Genomic DNA, 17504 nt, shown 5'->3' with positions numbered 1-17504 from the left:
CTCTCCTTCCTCTAGGCTCGGCGCAAAAGAATGGGAGTTTTCAGAGCTTTTCCACTGGAAAGTGTGCCTGGAGAAGAGGAAGGGGAAGCCGGGAGGAGGAGGAGGAGGAGGAGGGTACATTGAGATCTCAGACAAATTCCGACTACCCATTTCTGGTTTTTCGACCTGGAACATCACCTCTTTGACCCTCAGCTTCCTCATCCAGAAAATGGGGGAAATTTAAAGCAGGCCTTTGAATAATGTAATAAAATAGCTCAGAAAACAGTATGTTTCTCACCTCCCACCCTGGGAATAATCCTGGACAGGTGTTGCCCTCAAGGAGCCCACCCAGGCCAGGAGGTGACAGAGGGAGGATGTGGCTGGGGCAGAGAGAGGGATGTGAGTTTGGGGGTAGAGTTGTCGGATTTAGCAAAAACAAAAACAGAAAAATAAAAAGGATGCCCAGCTCAGTTTGAATTTCCGGTCAGCAAGGAATCATTTTTGAACGCTGAGTATATCCCAAATAGTGCACGGGATATACTTATACCCCCCCCCCCAAATGTATTCCTGGTTGACCAGAAGTTCAAATTGAAGTGGACATCCTCTATTTTGTCCGGGAGCCTTCGCCTGGGGGAGACTGAGGAGGTGGGCAGGAAGACTGCCAGGAGGCGGAGGCAGTGGTGCCGAAAAGCGAGCACTAAGCCTCTGGTCGTGTAGCTGCTGCTGGTGGTGCGGTCCCCTCCCCCACCGACATACACACATGCGCAATGGCCAACGCCCCGGATTGCACTGGCGGAGAGCTGAACGTGGGGGTTGAGCACCACACTAGGGAAGAAGGTGGGCATGGCTGTTCTCCTTTCCTTCAAAAGTTGTGCTACCAGACATTACTCCCAGTGACTCTTGAGCTGTGTGACCTTAGACAACTCACTTAACCTCTCTGAGCTTTATCCATCCCAGGACTCTTATCCTCCATTACCCCCTCATCAACTTCCTGGCGGGGCCTCCAACTTACCAAGCATGGTCTGCCTCAGGGCCTTTGAACGTGCTGTTTTCCCGGATCTCTGGGGGGGGGGGCTCTCCTTTTCTCCCTCGCTTCTGCATTAAGACGCCAATCTGGGAGGCCTCCCTTGACCACCTTATTAAAAATCACACCCCCGTTCTCCCATCTTCAGTCCTTTGCTTTTCTCAGTAACACCACCCCCCGACCCACTATGTATTTCACTCATTTCTCGTTTATTGTCTGTCTCTGCCACTGGGTGGTGAGTACCACAAGGCTGGGATCTGTTTTACTCACTGTCCCCAACGCCCAGCACAGCAGCTCCAGAAGAATGGCTGAGTGAATGAGTAGGAACGCGAACGGGTAGGAAAAAAAGGCCAGCAGCCGAGGTGAAACGTGTAACTGTTGTGGCTGGTTGCCTTAATCCTCGCGGTGTCTCAGACTCACTTGAGAATCTGACTAGCTGCACTTGGTTACTTAGATGCGAACATTCAGTTTCCTGATGTGCAAAAGCCATATGGCGCTGGTGGCCACCATATTGAATGCCACAGAATTCCAGAGCATTCCCAGCGTCTCAGAAAGCTCTACTGCCTGGGGGCGCCTGGGTGGCGCAGTCGGTTAAGCGTCCGACTTCAGCCAGGTCACGATCTCGTGGTCTGTGAGTTCGAGCCCCGCATCAGGCTCTGGGCTGATGGCTCGGAGCCTGGAGCCTGTTTCCGATTCTGTGTCTCCCTCTCTCTCTGCCCCTCCCCAGCTCATGCTCTGTCTCTCTCTGTCCCAAAAATTCAAAAAAAAAACAAAGAAAAAAACAAGCTCTACTGCCTGGTGCTAGTGTGGTCACTGTCGGAAAAACCACAGTCACAGATACCAATTTGTTTTCTTGTTCCTTACGGGGCTTCAGAGACCCCACCCCACCCCACGTAATGTAGCAAACTTGTGGCTCCTGAGGTGAACACAGCCCCGGTTGGGTTTTGTGTGGTCCAGTGGTTTTCATAAAAGGCAGAGCACTTTCTTTAGTCTAAAATCTTGGTGGATGTGGGAATCTCTGGGTGGGTGTCCCATAGGGCCACTCTCTGCCAGGCTGCCAACGCTTTAGCGGAGCCACTTACTTCCTTCTGGCCCTTGGGACCACCTGAGTTTGAGACTTTGGTTTATAGACCAAGAGGATAAATGATTGGGGGGTGGGGGGGGTGGGATGCAAACAAATCCAAGTGGTTGCTGCTTTAGGGAGGGGTTGATCCAGGAGTCAGAGATCTGGAAGTTGATCCCTGCACTACCCTTGACCGACCGTCTCTGGGCCTCAGTTTTCTCATCTGTAAAATGGGGATGATAAAGGAACCGTTTGGGAGGATTAAGTGGTACCATGCAGGTCAAGACCGGCAGAAGGCACTCTTGATATGTTCACCTATGTGGCGAAGGCTCTGTTCACATTGTTGGGTCGAGCTTGGCTCCATCACCTTCTCAGGGTTGGGACTCGGTTCCTGACGCGACGGGGCATCAGGCAAAGACCTCTGGGGTTCTCACCGCCCCTGGAGAAAAGGAGGGACTGGGGGGGGGGGAAATCCCAGAACCTGGATCGCACCTCCCTGCGCCGAGTTCATAGGATCCCGAGGTCGGGAGGGGCGCCCTTTGCTGGATCAGGCGTCTTCCAAGGGTCGCCCGACTCAGACAGAGGGCGGATCGCGCGCGCGTCCAGCAGAAGTCCGGGCCTTCCTGGACTTCACTTGTGGCTCCAACGTCCCGGACCGAGCGGGGCCGAGGCCTGACGGCGGGCAGCCTCCCGATACGATTGGCCCTCGGGCCCGTCACTCCCGAGCGCCCGCCCCCTTGAGTATAAAAGCCTCCCCAGGGGGTCAGCCCCAGACCGTTTCCGAGCTGGCTGTCGCGCCCTGCACGTCCCGCTGACCGCGGTGAGAGGCGGGGGGGCCCCATGGAGGCGGGGGGCGAGGTCCGCCGAGTCCCGGGGCGTCCCGGGGGAGGAAGGAGGGGGGAGGACCTTCCTGGGGACTCGGCTGCTCTCTTCGGCCTGGGGAGGGGTCTCCAGCCCTGGCTGAGCTTTCTTGTCTCTTTCAGTGCCCCACCCCCCACCCCCCACTCAAAAAAAAATCTAATTTCTGGAACACAGTCAGACTTTCAAACTCTCTCCTCTCAGTTCCTGAGACTTTTTTAGGGGGAGGCAGAAAGAGCCCCTAGAATTGGCAGTATTAAGGGGGGGGGGGGGGGCGGTAAAGTCCCCATTATAAAACACATCCTCTCTAAACAAAAACAAAAACTGTGCTTGCTTTGCAAACGCAGTTTGGAGGCGAGCAGCGGCAGCCTGTCCTGCACAGGAAATCGGCCCTCCCGGGGCTTTAGGGCGCCCCTACCCCTCCTCCTCCGCCCCGCCCTCCGCCCCCAACCCGGGGACTGTCTCTCTGCCTGGCAAAGCCCCCTTTCCAGCAAATGGATTTGCCACCTGGGGGCTTAACTCCTCCCACACCCCGGTTTCTGGTCGCCCAGCTGACCCTGGGGAGCTCGCGGGCGGCCCCCGCCCCCCCCCTCCCTTGGGTGGGTGTGGCCAATGGGTTGCTCTAGGCGGCTGGGAAGGCCTACCCATTATCTGAGTCCTTGGGACCTATGTCAGGATTGAGTCCAAGGGCCGGGCCTGGGGCCTCGGTGCCTGGGAACTTTGGAAGTTGTATCTCAGCATGCCCTGGCGGCTGGACGTCTGCGCTAGCTCTTGTTCTGGGGGCTGGAGCCGGCTGCAGACAGGTTGCAGACCCCAGGGACTTTCCGGGGGCGCTGACATCTGCAATGCGCCCCCCGCCCCTTGGTTAAACCCGCGCCAGGAGGGATCGATGGGCAGAGGGAATGGGAGAATGGGCCTCCAAGGTGCCCAGGTGAGCTCAGGCTCCGGGGCAGGTGGGGGAAATCATGGGAGTCGTGATGATCACCAGGGGCAAGTGCACCTGCTGGCCCCACTTCCCAGCTGGGGACCTTGGTAACAAGCAGGAGCTCCTTCCTGACTGGCTTCGCATGTGTGTGAGATGGTTCTGTTTATTGACCACCTACCACGTGCTAGGCACTGAGCTAAGCGCCACATGTTCAGTCCCTCTGCCGATCTGCAGGGACTCCGAGCTGGGAACGCTTATCCCCATTTTACAGATGGGGCACGCAAGGCTCTGCCAGAGGGTGCTGCTCTCCCAAGCTCCCACCGCTAGCGAGTTGCAAATTGGACCCCAGAACTGGTGCTCTCAGGACATCCGTTCGCTGGATTGTGCCCGGGGGACAGGGCAGTGCGGCGGCCGGGTGGCCGGGCCCCCTTCCTCTAGAAGGAAAGACTCAGAATCAAGGTCAGGGGTTCACAACAGGCTCCTCCCAGAAATACCGGAAGAACCAGCCTCGAAGGCAGGCTCTACCTTTAGCGCCATTTCGCAGGTGAGGGGGCTGAGGCCAGGGGAGAGGAGGCTCCTTGCTCAACCAAGTATAGCATGGGCACAGCTGGGACTCTTGCCATCTGGGTCTGACACCCACCTGCCCTCGCCTGGCCAGAAAAACGGAGCGCACCTGTGGCTCCCGTCGTACCTTGCAAACGTGTGCAGGAGAGTCACCTGGGGAGCCTCCCTAGCCACTCCGGAGCCTGACTTGGTCTGCAGTAGGGGCTGTGTGTGTGTGTGTGTGTGTGTATGTATTTCTGAGAGAGCTCTCGAGTGGGAGCGGGACAGAAGGGGGGACAGAGGATCCGAAGTGGGCTCTGTGCTGACAGATCCCATGAACCCTGAGATGGTGACATGAGCCACAGTCAGATGCTCAAAGGACTGAGCCACCGAGGGGCTCCATCTTTTTTTTTTCTTTTTTATTCTTAGCCTTTTTTTTTTTTTTTTTTTGAACTGGTAATATTACCTACCTGGCTCCAAAGTCAGAGGCCTGCCCCAGCCACCTGATCTTCCCTGAAAGGTGGCCACTGTTAACAGTTTCCTGTGTCCGGAGATTCTGTGCCAGCAGACATCTTTGCTGCCCCACCCCCGCCTTTCGTCCCTGAAGGTCTCCGGCCAGTTACACGTGAAGGTCTCTGTAGCCACTAGCCGGGCTGTGTCCCATCTTTTCAAGGCCCCTTCTGCTGGGAAACCGGGTTGTTTCCAGTGTCTTGTTGTGGCCGACAACAGGTACACATCTCTGCCCGTGTGGCAGTGCAGGTGTGGGACCAGCCTCTGCAGGTCTCTGGGTCTAGGGGAAGATGGCTCTTGAAAGCAGGTAGCCATCGGCGAATTGCCGTCCACAGAGGTTTTGCACCCCAGGTGCCTCCCCAAAGTGTTGATAAAGTGGAACTCTTGGCGTTGGCCTTGAAGGCGTGGCCCTGGAAACAGCTGCATCAGCAGCACCTGAGAGCTTTTTAGAAGCAGATTCGGGGCCCCACCCAGCCCTGCTGAACCGGCACCAGCATCTGCGCGGGCCCACCTGCGGGTGCAGGTGAAGGACGGGGAGGCAGGGCTCTAAAAAACGGGGGGGGGGGGGGGGGTCGCAGGGCAGATGTGAACCCGGACTTCCTCCTGGGGGGAGGGACAGGGCACGCTGTACCCTGACTGATCCGTGCGTCTGCCACAGTGCCTGTTCCTGAGAAATGTCTGGCGACGGGACAGAAGCCACCGTCAGCAGCAGCCCGGTGACAGCGGAAGAACCGGTACAGCAGGTGAGGGGGGGGGCGGGGCCTGCTGGTAGCACGTGGAGGTCAACAGACCTCTTTCTGCGGGTGAGGGTCCCTCACCCGCACCCCCGACACGTGTCTCACGGGTGGGGGCAGGGGCAGAACCGGAAACCCCAGAGGCTTGGGGGAGAGCAGGGCTCCGCCCGAATCGCCCCTCATCCTGGGTTTGCCTGTTCCTGGCATTCCCTATAAATGGAGTCCTGCGATCTGCGACCCCTTCGTGTCTGGCTTCTCCCCCTGAGCATCATGTTTTGGGGGACGTACCCACATCATGGGTCGTCTGTGCTTCGTTCTTTTCTTGAAGCCGAGGTAAAACGACACATAACAACGACGCAAATACTGTGCCGAATTGTGCGCGCTTCAGCGGCGTTGAGTACATTGGCCATGTGCAACCGCCACCGCCATCTAGTTCCGGAAGCTTTTCCTCACCCCAGATGCAAACGCCATCCCCGTTACCAGTCATTCCCATTACCTTGCCCTCCTCCCCAGCCCCTGGCCCCCACTAATCTCAGTTTCCCTATTCTGGACATTGCAGAGTGAATTTTATAAATTCACTTTCATAAATTCACTCTGCAATGTCCAGAATAGGGAAACTGAGATTTACCTTTTATGGTAAATTTATGGTAAATTTAAGGTAATTTACCTATTACCTTTTATGTTAGGTACCTCATGAGTGAAATCCTGCAGGATTTGTCTTTTCGATTTCCTTCCTTTAAAAACTGTGTGTGTGTGTGTGTGTGTGTGTGTGTGTGTGTGTGGAGGGGGGGTGTGGCGGGGTCAGGGGAGGTGCAGAGCTAGTCACCGGGCTCCAACTCGAAAACCTCGAGATCATGACCTGAGCCGAAATCGAGTCGGATGCTTAACCTACTGAGCCGCCCCAGGTGCCCTCCTTGCTTTAAAAAAAAAAATTTTTTTTAATGTTTATTTATTTTTGAGAGAGAGAGACAGAGTGTGTGAGAGGCGGAGGGGCAGAGAGAGAAGGAGTCACAGAATCCGAAGCAGGCTCCAGGCTCTGGGCTGTCAGCACAGAGCCCAACTCGGGGCTCGAGCTCACGAACTGTGAGATCATGACCTGAGCCAAAATCAAGAGTCAGATGCTTAACCCACTGAGCCACCCAGGCATCCCTGATTTTTTTTTTTTTAAGTAAACTCTATTCCAAACACAGAGGTCGAATTCACGACCCCAAGATCAAGAGTCCCATGTTCTCCAGGAGCCAGCCAGGTGCCCTGAGACTATGAATTTTTTTAAAACCTACCTTATACCATACTTTTTTTTTTTTTTTTTTTCTCTTTAATCCACTCACCAAATCATGGACATCTGGGTTGTTTCCACTTAACTTGGCCGTCAGGAATGCTGTGAACCTTCATGGGCGAGTCTTGTGTGGATGCGTGTGTCTTGTCCCTGGGGTAGATTCCTAAAAGCAGAGTTGCTGGATCACCCAGGAGATCGGTGATTAAGTCCTGAAGAGACCTCGTGGGTAAATCCTGGAGGCAGACGGTCTAAGGCCCAGAGTGGCCGCTGCCTGGTTTTGTGATCTTGGGTGACTTACTCAACCCCTCCGTGCCCCAGTTAACCCTTCTGTAAAATGGAATAACGTGCCCCACCTCCCGGGACTGGCGGTTAAGTGCGTTCAAACGCGAGTTCACACGGTGCCTGTGAGTCTCCTGCCGGTATCTTCACACGAGTGATCTTTGCAACTCCTACTGAACAGGAATGGATGCCCGCCCCCATGTTATGGGTGGGGAAACTGAGCCTCTGTCCCAGCAACTCAGTTCTGCTCCGGTAGGCTAAGAGCAGCCATATTCAATATGTAAATGAACAGGGGCGTGGCTGTGTGTCAATAAAACTTTATTTACAAAACCAGCCGGCAACGGAATATCAGCCACATAGAGGAATGGAGCACAGACACCTGCCACCACGTGGATGGATCCGGAGGATGCTGTGCACAGTGACAGAAGCCAGGCAGAAGGCCATGTCCTGTGTGACCCCACTCACGGGGGTCCCTAGAGGAGTCCTGTCACAGAGACAGAGTGTAGATGGTGGGAGCCGGGGCTGGAGGCAGGGAGTCCATATTTCGTGGGGACAGAGCCTCAGTTTGGGGACAAGTTCTGGAGACGGATGGCTGGGGGTGGCTGCATGACAGTGTGCGTGAGCTTGACGCCACTGAGCTGCGCACTTAGAAACGGTTAAGATGAGGGGCACCTAGTGGCCCAGTCAGTTAAGCGTCCAACTCTTGATTTCAGCTCAGGTCATGATTTCACAGTTCGTGGGTTCAAGCCCCATATGGGCTTCGTGATCACAGTGTGGAGCCTGCTTGGGATTCTCTCTCTCCCTCTCCTCTGCCCCTCTCCTACTCATGTTCTCTCTCTCTCAAAATAAACTTTTTTAAAAATTAAAAAAAAAAAAACCCTAACACTGATACATGCTACCATATGGAGCACGGACCTTGAACACACGACGCTCAGGAAGGGAACCAGACAGGAGAGGCCCCACGGGGTGGGAGTCCACGTGTGTGAAACGCCCAGAACAGGCTCATCCACAGACAGGAAGTGGATTCCTGGGTGCTAGGGCGGGGGGGGGGGAACAAGGAGTGACCATTCTGGGAGTGATGACAAAGTTCTAGAATTAGCTGCTATGGTTGTACGACCTTGTGAAAACCCTAAAACCCTCAGAATTGTGCTTGCTTTTTTTTTTTTTTTTTTTTTAATATTTGTTTAAATTGCGTTTTTAAATGGTGGCATTAATGGTGTGTGAATTGCTTCAATAGAGCTGTTAGGAAAAAACAGACAAGAATAAGAAAATCACAGGGCGCCTGGGTGGCTCAGTTAAGCGTCCAATTTCGGGCTCAGGTCATGATCTTGCGGTTCGGGAGTTCAAGCTGCGCGTCAGGCTCTGTGCTGACGGCTCAGACCCTGGAGCCTGCTTCGGATTCTATGTCTCCCTCTCTCTCTCTCCCTCCCCTGCTCACACTCGGTCTCTCGGTCTCTCTCTCTCTCTCAAAAATAAATAATTAAAAAAAAAAATTTTTTTTTAAATAAGAAAATCAGGTGTGGGCCCCCCACGGGCTGTAGCTTGCCGACCCCAGCCGCGCAGGGCTCTCGTCTCTGGTCACTGGCCCACAGTGGGTGTCAAGTGCACGTTCAAACAGATGAGGGGGAGGGGCTACGATAAACGAAGCCCAGAGCGGAAGGAACCCCCAGGCCCCGGCTGGTGCAACCACGTGGCCACAAAGCAAGCGCGGGCCGGGCCGTTTCCTGGCCGGGAGGGAGTTCGAAATTGCAGGGAGTCGCCTGTCCCCGTAGCCGAGCGTGGTACATGGTGTCGGCGGCCTACGCCTCCACCAAGGAGAGCCACCCCCACGTCAAGACCGTCTGCGACGCGGCCGAGAAAGGCGCAAAGACCCTCACGGCGGCCGCCATCAGCGGGGCCCAGCCCATCCTCTCCAAGCTGGAGCCCCAGAGTAAGCAGGGCCCCGGCGAGCACGGAGCCTACCTCTTGGCTGTTTGGGGGGGGGGGGGTCTGCCCCTCCCGGGCCCCGAGGGGCGTGCCCGCGCCCCAGTCTCGATTTCGGCCTCGCCCCGTCTCTTGCAGTCACGTCAGCCAGTGAGTACGCCCACAGGGGGCTGGACAAGCTGGAGGAGAATCTGCCCATCCTGCAGCAGCAGACGGAGAAGGTAACTGACCTCCGCCATCGGGAGCCCCGGGGGGGGGGGCGGGGGCTCAGCCGGAAGGCGGTCCCCCGGGGCACTGAGTGTGGGGTCCCATCTCAGCGAGAACAGACACACGCGACCACTTCCTCCCCGACCCCTCTTGGGTCTGTCCCCACCACCCTCACTGGAAGAATGCTCTGAACACCAGCCAGCTCTGTTCAACCCCCCCCCCCCCCGCGCTGTGCCTCTCACCCTGCCTGGGGCAAAAACCGAGGCCGTCCCCCCGCCCCTGCCCTCATTGCCCACCTCCCTTGCCTCACGCCAGCCTCCGTACTCAGGGTTCAGTGACATCAGTACCCGCGGGCACCGGACACGGTGATAGAAACACAGTGCTTGCCCTTGTGGAACTTTCATTCAGGGGAGAGCCGGGGATGGGGGGGAAGCAAATACTGTGAACGCCTCCGTCCCCGTCCCACCCCGGGACCTTTGCACGTGCACTTCCTTCTTCATGAACCCGACTCTCAGGCCTCCGTTCTCATCCCACCCCTTCAGAGGCCTTCCCTTCTCTCTTAAAGAAGGTCCTTCTGGCTCAGCTCCGTCCAGAACCGTCTCTGATGTCCATGTTCGTTCTCTGCGCCGCGTCCCGTGTGGAAACCACCAGCTGTATGTGGCTCCCGAGCCCTTGGGACGTTGGCCGGCGTGGCTGAGAAACTCAATCACTAATTTTAAATGGAAATGGCTGCAGGTGGCCAGCAGCCAGCATCGTTCTGGCACGCCCGCGCCGCTTTGCTGAGCTCTGAGTCACAACCCGCACAACGAGCTCCTTTAAAAGCCCACGGTTCAGTGGTTCGGGCGTATTCACACCGTGAATACGGTCGCCACCCATTTTAGAACATTCCATCACCCAGAAACCTCACGTCCCTTAGCCGTTATTCTCCTTCCTGCCAAACGCCCCGGCCCCCACGAGCCCCCTTCCCGTCCGTGGACGAGCCCGTTCTGGACGTGTCGCACACGGGGACTCACACACCTGTGTGGCCTCTCGTGTCTGGTTCCCTCTCTGAGCGGCGTGGGTTCGGGTCCGCCCGCGGGGGCGGCGGGGGTGGGCGCCTCGCTCCTGCTCGCGGCCGAGGGACGTGCGCGTGCGCGGTGGACACGTTCATCTGTGGACGTGCGCGTGCGCGGTGGAGGCGCCTGAGGGACGTGCGCATGCGCGGTGGACACGTTCCTTTGTGGACGTGCGCGTGCGCGGTGGACGAGTGCTTATTCCTGCCTCCGCCACGGACACGTAGGTCGTTCCCGCTTCTTGGCTGTAATAACACTGCTGTGCGCACTTGCGTACTTTAGTTTTTTTACGACATGAAATGTATTGTCTTTAACCGTTTCTAAGTGCACAGCTCCGGGGCATCAAGCGCGCTCACATTGTCCTGCGGCTCCCCTTGCCCCCCGCCGCCATCCGTCTCCAGAACTTTCCATCTCCCCAAACCGAGATGCTGTCCCCATCAAGCACGGACTCCCCACCCCTGGCTCCCACCATCCACTCTCTGACTCGGTGGACGGGACTCCTCTGGGGACCCCCTGTGCGTGGGGTCACGCAGGATGTGTCCTTCTGTGTCTGGCTTCTGTCCCTGCGCACAGTGGCTTCCGGGTCCATCCACATGGTGGCAGCTGGTAGGATGTCTTTTTAAGGCCGGACGAGATTCCAGTGTGTAGATGCACCACGTTTATTTTTTCACCTGTCAGTGGCTGGCTTCCACCTTTTTGGCGATTGTGAGTCACGTGTCCAAGTTGCGTTGGCTTGTAAGTTTGCCGCCATCTGAACGGCTTTTTAGCTGCCGCTCCGTGTCCCCGAGTGGCGTAAGGGCACAGACTGCCTCTTGCTCTGTCTGGTGCCCATCATATAGCCTGGCACGTAGTGGACGCTCAGTCTCTGCTTTTGCCGTGTGGGACCATTAACAGGCTGGGCATTGAAGGTGGAAATTGCCCAGTTCACAGAAGAATGGAAAAATATTGCCATGAGCCACCTCCTAAGGGCTGGGCACTCGTGTCCTTCTGCTGGTGCCACATGAGGCCAACATTCCTTCCGTTTATAGAAGGGATGAGCTCGGGGTGACATTCTACGAGGCCATCCAACAGAGCCCCTCCCAGCTCTTGACTTAGAGGCACAGCGCTGTCCCTACTCCAGGCCCTATGAGGTCACCCCCTAACAGACACACACACACACACCAGGAAATGGCAGCGTTCCCCGTTTCTATGGGATGTGGTGGTGTCACAGCTGGGGTTCGAACTTGGGCCGGCATGAGCTACGTGACCGCCCCCGTGGGCACCTTTCTCTACCCAAAAGAAACCAATTCTGGGGACCTAGGTGGCTCAGTCGGTTAAGCGTTCAACTTCAGCTCAGATCATGATCTCACGGTTCGTGAGTTCAAGCCCCACGTTGGGCTCTGTGCTGACAGCTCACAGCCCGGACCCTGCTTGGGATTCTCTGTCTCCCTCTCTCTCTGCCCCTCCCCCACTGGCACTCTGTCTCAAAAACAAACAAGAACTAATTCCCATAGACACGAGAGGTCTAGGTGTCTGGCAAGATGCCAACTTGAAAGAGTGGGAGTGGGAGTGGTTGGTTGTTAACTTTCCTGAGAGTTCTGTGCACATAGATCTGTTTAGATTCAAGAAGATCAACACTCGTTGATCCACAAATGCCCACCGCGTGCTGGACCCGCTTCTCCTCCAGTATAAGCCTGGGGGAGGGGCAGAGAGAATGAGAGAGAGACAGAGACAGAGAGAGAGAGACACACACAAGCCAAAGCAGGCTCCAAGCTCTGAGCTGTCAGTGCAGAGCCTAACGCAAGGCTCCAACCCACGAACTGTGAGATCGTGACCTGAGCTGAAGTCGGACACTTCACTGAGCCATCCAGGCGCCCCCTTAATTACCTCTTTAAATAGTCACATCCTGAGGTCTTCGGGATTAGGGTTCACACTGCGGCCCGTAACACTGTGGGTGAAAAAACAGAAGCACAGAGAGGTGGAGTGAGTTACCTGAGGCCACACAGCTAGGACCTATCAAACCAGGATTCAACCCAGGCTCTGGAGCTCAGGATCTTCCCTGCCAGACTCAGTGTTGACCCCTGTGCGTTCACCCAGGAGGGGGCAGTCCTCCCTTTGACCTCCCCGGAGGTTGGGGCGCAGGGGTGGGGGGACCCAGGTATGAAGGGAGGACGGGGGTGCTGATGCCGGCCTGTGTTCCAGGTTCTGGCAGACACCAAGGAGCTGGTCTCGTCCAAGGTCTCGGGGGCCCGAGAAGCCGTGTCCAACACCGTGTCCAGCGCCAAGGACACAGTGGCCACCCGAGTGACGGAGGCGGTCGATGTGACCCGGGGCGCTGTGCGGACTGGTGTGGATGCCACCAAGTCTGTGGTGGCCAGTGGCGTCCAGTCGGTCATGGGCTCCCGGGTGGGCCAGGTGGTGCTGAGCGGGGTGGACACGATGCTGGGCAAGTCCGAGGAATGGATGGACAACCACCTGCCCATGACGGACGCTGAGCTGGGTGAGTGCGGCCCTGGGGCCCGGACCCCTCCCCAGACCTCCCCCCTCCTTGTGGCCACCTAGGGTGTGTCCCTCAGTGTCTCCTGGAATCTGCGGCCACCTGGACCAGGGCAGTGGCCTCCACCCTGGCCCCCGATGTCTGTTCTCTTTGAAGCAACCACCAGAGGGCCCCTGTGAGCACCGCAGTCAGGTGCTGACCTCTGCCCACAGCCTTTCAGAGCTCCCCCCTCCCCTCACTCATTCCACTCCGGCCATGCTCCCGCCCCAGGGCCCTTGCACCAGCTATCCCCTCTACTGGAAACGTCCAACCCCTAGACATCAGGAAGGGTAGTTCCTTTCTGCCTGCAGCTCTGTGCTTCAACGCCACCTTCCCAAGTGAAGCCTCTAAAGTTGCAGCCTCCCTCGTCCATACTGTGTCCTAAAACCTGCCCTCCGCCCCCTCCTCACTGGGCTTTGGTTTTTCTGCCTGGCACTTATCATCACTCCACGAAGCAGACGCTTCTGTCTTGGTCTTACTGCTGTGCCCCTTGTCTAGGACGGGGCCTGGTGCTCAGCAGGCATTCAAACCCAAGCGTAAAATCGCTCTCCTCTGTCACTCCCCTCACCCCCGCCCCAGGCATTTATCTGTCCATTCAGATGTTCCTTGAGCACCTGCCTCCTGACTGTCTTTCAAGTCCTGGGGGGATACATCAGTGCACAGAATTCTGCCCTCAAGGAACTCACTGTATAAAGTATAAAGTATAAGGATGTCTGGTCAAAGGAGAGAATTCCAAGGGGAGGGTGGGGTAGGTGTTTCTGAACCGGTGAAGGGAGGGAGGGAGGGAGCTGCATGGCTGTCAGGGCAGAGAGAGGTGTAGAAAACAAAGGTCCTGGGGCAGGACCTGCCTGGTGTGTTAGAGAAACAGGCAGAGTGGGCAAGGGAGAGAGGGGGAGGAGGGGAGGGCCAGGGGAGGGGACAGGGCACGTCTGCAGGGCCTTTGGGGGCGTGGGGAGGACTTGGGCTTTTACCCTGGGGAAGTGGGAGTCGTGGCGGGCTGTGGGCAGAGGAAGCGGAACTTGATTGGGTGCTCACGGGCGCCCCCTGGTGGCCGCTGCGGGGAGGACGGACGGGCGGGCGGTGCCGGTGAAAGCAGGAGCCCAGCGGATCCAGGGCAGGACTGAGGGTACCCTGCTGGTCCCTGGGGGCGTGATGGGGGCTAGGCCAGGCGGGAGCAGGAATGAAGACAGACAAGCGGGGGATGAAACTGTTGAGACAAAGCAGCCGGTCTTATCTGTGGTCCACAGTCCTCTTGTGGTCCTGTCCCCACATTCTGGGGACAGCCATCCTTTGGACATTCGTGTTTTGGTTTTTCATCCTTTGCACATTCGTGAAGGACTTTTGCCACACCGCGATGCGGACTCTGGTGCCCACGGCAGCGAGGGCCCATGGGGCTGCGTGTCGGTTAGACACCGTGCTCCATCCGACTTTGGCCGGAGACAGATGTCCTCAGACACTACCCAGCGTCCCCTGTGGGGCAGACTCACCTCCCAGGTGAGACGCCCTCCTTCACCTGTTCTGCAACATTCATGCAAAGGGAACCATGTGGTTCCCTGGTGGGTTAGCACCTCTGTTGACGATTGGAATTGCAAAACGTCACTCTTCTTTCTCTGTTAGCTGGGAAACTTCCCTGGGGAAAGTTCTCTGTTGCAGTGTTAATCACCCCGGGTACAGCTCGCGGAGGAAAAACAGAGCGCGGAGCTAGCTGGTTGGAACGCGCAGACTTACGTGACATATTCCAATCCTACGCATTTGCTTTAGCAACATTTCACTTGTCCCATTGCTTTTGGCCAGTTGGAGACCCTCCTCGAGTTGGCTCTGCGTCTCCGTGATCCTCCCTGGGAATCCTCAGTGCAAAGTGGTAGTCGTTGGCTTTCTGGAGAAACTCGATGATTCAGGCGGGCTGGTCCCTCTCCTCCTCCCCTCTGCCAAGGGCACCTGCCAGCTCCACAGGGCCCTGCCAGCTGGCTCAGACGTGCTGGGATCCTGCCAGACATCCTGGCCTAAAACAGCAGAGCCCCATTCACTTCCAAGGGCAGCGCCCCAGGGCCCCTGGGGGCCACGGAGAAGTTCTGCACTGCAGTAGGGCAGGTTCAGAATGTTGCTAGTGTGGGTTAGTCTTTGCAACCCGCCTTGGGTGGGGGGATGGGAAGGTCTGTTTTTCTCGAAACGCGGGTCGTTTTCTCTGCCCGAGTGTCCCACGTGTATGCTTGCTGTTCTTTTTTTTTTTTAATTTTTGTTTTTTTTAGGGTGGGGGGGGGGGGTGCAGAGGGAGAGGGGGAGAGAATCCCAAGCAGACCCCACTCTGTCAGTGCAGAGCCCAGCTTGGGGCTTGAACTCACAAACCGTGAGATCATGACCTGGGCCAAAATCAAGAGTCAGCCGCTTAATCGACTGAGCCCCCCCCCCCCCCCCAGGCACCCCTGCTGTTCATTTTTGAAATGTCATGAAATGACATTCTCCCCAGCCGACTCTATCAGACTACCCCCAACTCCACATCTGGCCCACCACCTGCATTTGTAAATAAAGTTTTATTGGCACACAGCCACGCCCATCTGTGTCCATGTTATCTGAGACCTTCTGCAGGACAGCTGGAGAGCTGAGTAGTGCCATTGACCGTCTGGCCCCGTGCCAAAAAAGTTGATCCACCCCTGGGTTAGAGTGTGTTCTTCTGGAATGTTTAGCGTTTGTAGAAACCGCTGAAATCCCCCGGTCGAAGGCTAACCTTGATTGAGCTGTGGGTCAACAGCAGCCTGTGGGATTTCCTTCCTTTACTTTCTGTCTCTTGTTGACGGCACAGTGCCTGGCCCGAAGGAGCGGCAAAAATACGTGGCTAAAATGGGGACCTCCCTTAATCAGGCTCTTCCTGCCCCACCAGAGGTCATCCGTTGGGTTACCCTGGCCGTGTGTTCGTGCTCCCTGTGCTATTTATTTAACACCCTTCTTTAAATCAGCTTTTCAAGGTTCTTTTAGAAAGACGGGTATTATCACTTACTGAAAACAGAAAGCCAAACCATCTGCTATAAACCGCTAGCAAAAATCGCGAAATGCTCATTTGTGTGCCTTTTTTGACGCAGGTAGTTCAGATTCCACAATTCAGGCAGCTCTGACTCGGGTGGCCCTACAGAAGGGGAAACTGAGGCTGCGTGGCACAATCACTTCAGAGCAGGGGGTGGTAAACATTTTCTTAACCAGATCGGTAAATATGTTTGGCTTCGTGGGTCAGTCTCTGTTGCAACTACTTACGTCTGTTAGCACAGAAGATAGGTAAATGAACGGGCGTGACCGTGTGCCAATAAAACTTTGTTCCTAGGGACAAGTGGTATTTGGCCCGAGGGCCGGGGTTTGCAGACCCTCGTGCCCTTCCAAGGCCTCTTGATCTTGGGAACTGCGGTTCTCATCATGCCCATTTTGCAGATGGGGGAAAGCAAGGCGGGGGACCCCCTTCGCTCCAAGGCTCCCCAGCTTGCGAGGGGCACAACTTGGGCAGGTGCGTGCAGGCCCGAGGGCCGCACGCCGAAGCCCGAGCGGTACACGCGGCCGGGTCCCGGCCCTCACGGCGCCTCTCCTTCCTTCCTCCCTGCAGCCCGCCTCGCCACGTCCCTGGAGGGCTTCGACATCGCGTCGGTGCAGCAGCAGCGGCAGGAGCAGAGCTACTTCGTGCGTCTGGGCTCCCTCTCGGAGCGGCTGCGCCAGCGGGCCTACGCTCACTCTCTGGGCAAACTGCAGCTGACCCGGCAGCGGGCCCAGGAGGCCCTGCTGCAGCTGGCACAGGCGCTCAGCCTGGTGAGGCCCCGCCCCTGCCCCGGGGGCTCCGCCCACATTCCCCCCCCCCCCCAGCCCCCGCCCCCGCCACTTTGCGGTCACATCCTGCCCCTTCCTGCCAGGCTTTTTTCTATCTGTTCTCTAAGGAGCTAAATTCCTATTTCTCTCTCTCTTTCTCTCTCTCTCTCTCTTTGCTGAGCTTCCTGTACTGAGTGCTAGCTCCTCCCTCTTTTTTTATTTTTTCTTTTTCTGCAGAGAGAGAGGAGGGGAGGGGCAGAGAGAGAATCCCAAGCAGGTTCTGCACTGTCAGCTCAGAGCCACGAACTGAGCTGAAATCAAGAGTCGGACGCTTAACTGACTGAGCCACCCAGGCGCCCCCCTGCCTTTTTCTTTAATTTAAAAAAATTTTTTTCTTCTTTTAGTGTTTATTTACTTTTGAGAGAGGAAGGGAGAGAGAAAGAGAGAGAGCATGAGCAGGGGAGGGACAGAGAGGGACAGAGACACAGACTCCCAAGCTGGCTCCAGGCTCTGAGCCGGCAGCACAGGGCCCGATGCGGGGCTTGAACTCACAAACCGCGAGATGACCTGAGCCGAAGTCAGATGCTTAAGCGACTGAGCCACCCAGGCGCCCCTCCCCGCTCTTTTTCTTCAATTTTTGATTGGGGTAAGATTGGCCACTCTTAACCATTTCCAAGCGCACAGCTCAGCGGCATCAGGCACGCTCACACTGTCGTGCACCCGCCCCCGCCATCCGTCTCCAGAACTTTCCATCTCCCTAGACCGAGACTCTGTCCCCATGAAGCACGGACTCCCCCCCCCCCCCCCCCCCCCCCCCCCCCCCCCCCCCCCCC

At 56.8% G+C, this 17504-nt stretch overlaps 1 protein-coding gene across 1 annotated transcript in view; it reads left to right on the top strand.

The window, feature by feature from the left end:
• Positions 1–2837: 2837 nt before the first annotated feature.
• PLIN3 (perilipin 3) overlaps positions 2838–17504 on the top strand; it is a 19949-nt gene continuing 5282 nt past the window's right edge. The window contains exons 1-6 of the mRNA XM_049643199.1: positions 2838–2886; positions 5561–5846; positions 8944–9121; positions 9253–9335; positions 12555–12852; positions 16475–16674. Of these exons, the coding sequence (XP_049499156.1) occupies positions 5577–5846; positions 8944–9121; positions 9253–9335; positions 12555–12852; positions 16475–16674 (1029 nt within the window). The 5' untranslated portion in view covers positions 2838–2886; positions 5561–5576. The remainder of the gene's footprint in view (positions 2887–5560; positions 5847–8943; positions 9122–9252; positions 9336–12554; positions 12853–16474; positions 16675–17504) is intronic.

Source organism: Panthera uncia, chromosome A2 (assembly GCF_023721935.1).
Source record: "Panthera uncia isolate 11264 chromosome A2, Puncia_PCG_1.0, whole genome shotgun sequence".
Classification (NCBI taxonomy): Eukaryota; Metazoa; Chordata; class Mammalia; order Carnivora; family Felidae; genus Panthera; species Panthera uncia.
This window is presented reverse-complemented; position numbering and strand designations above follow the sequence as displayed.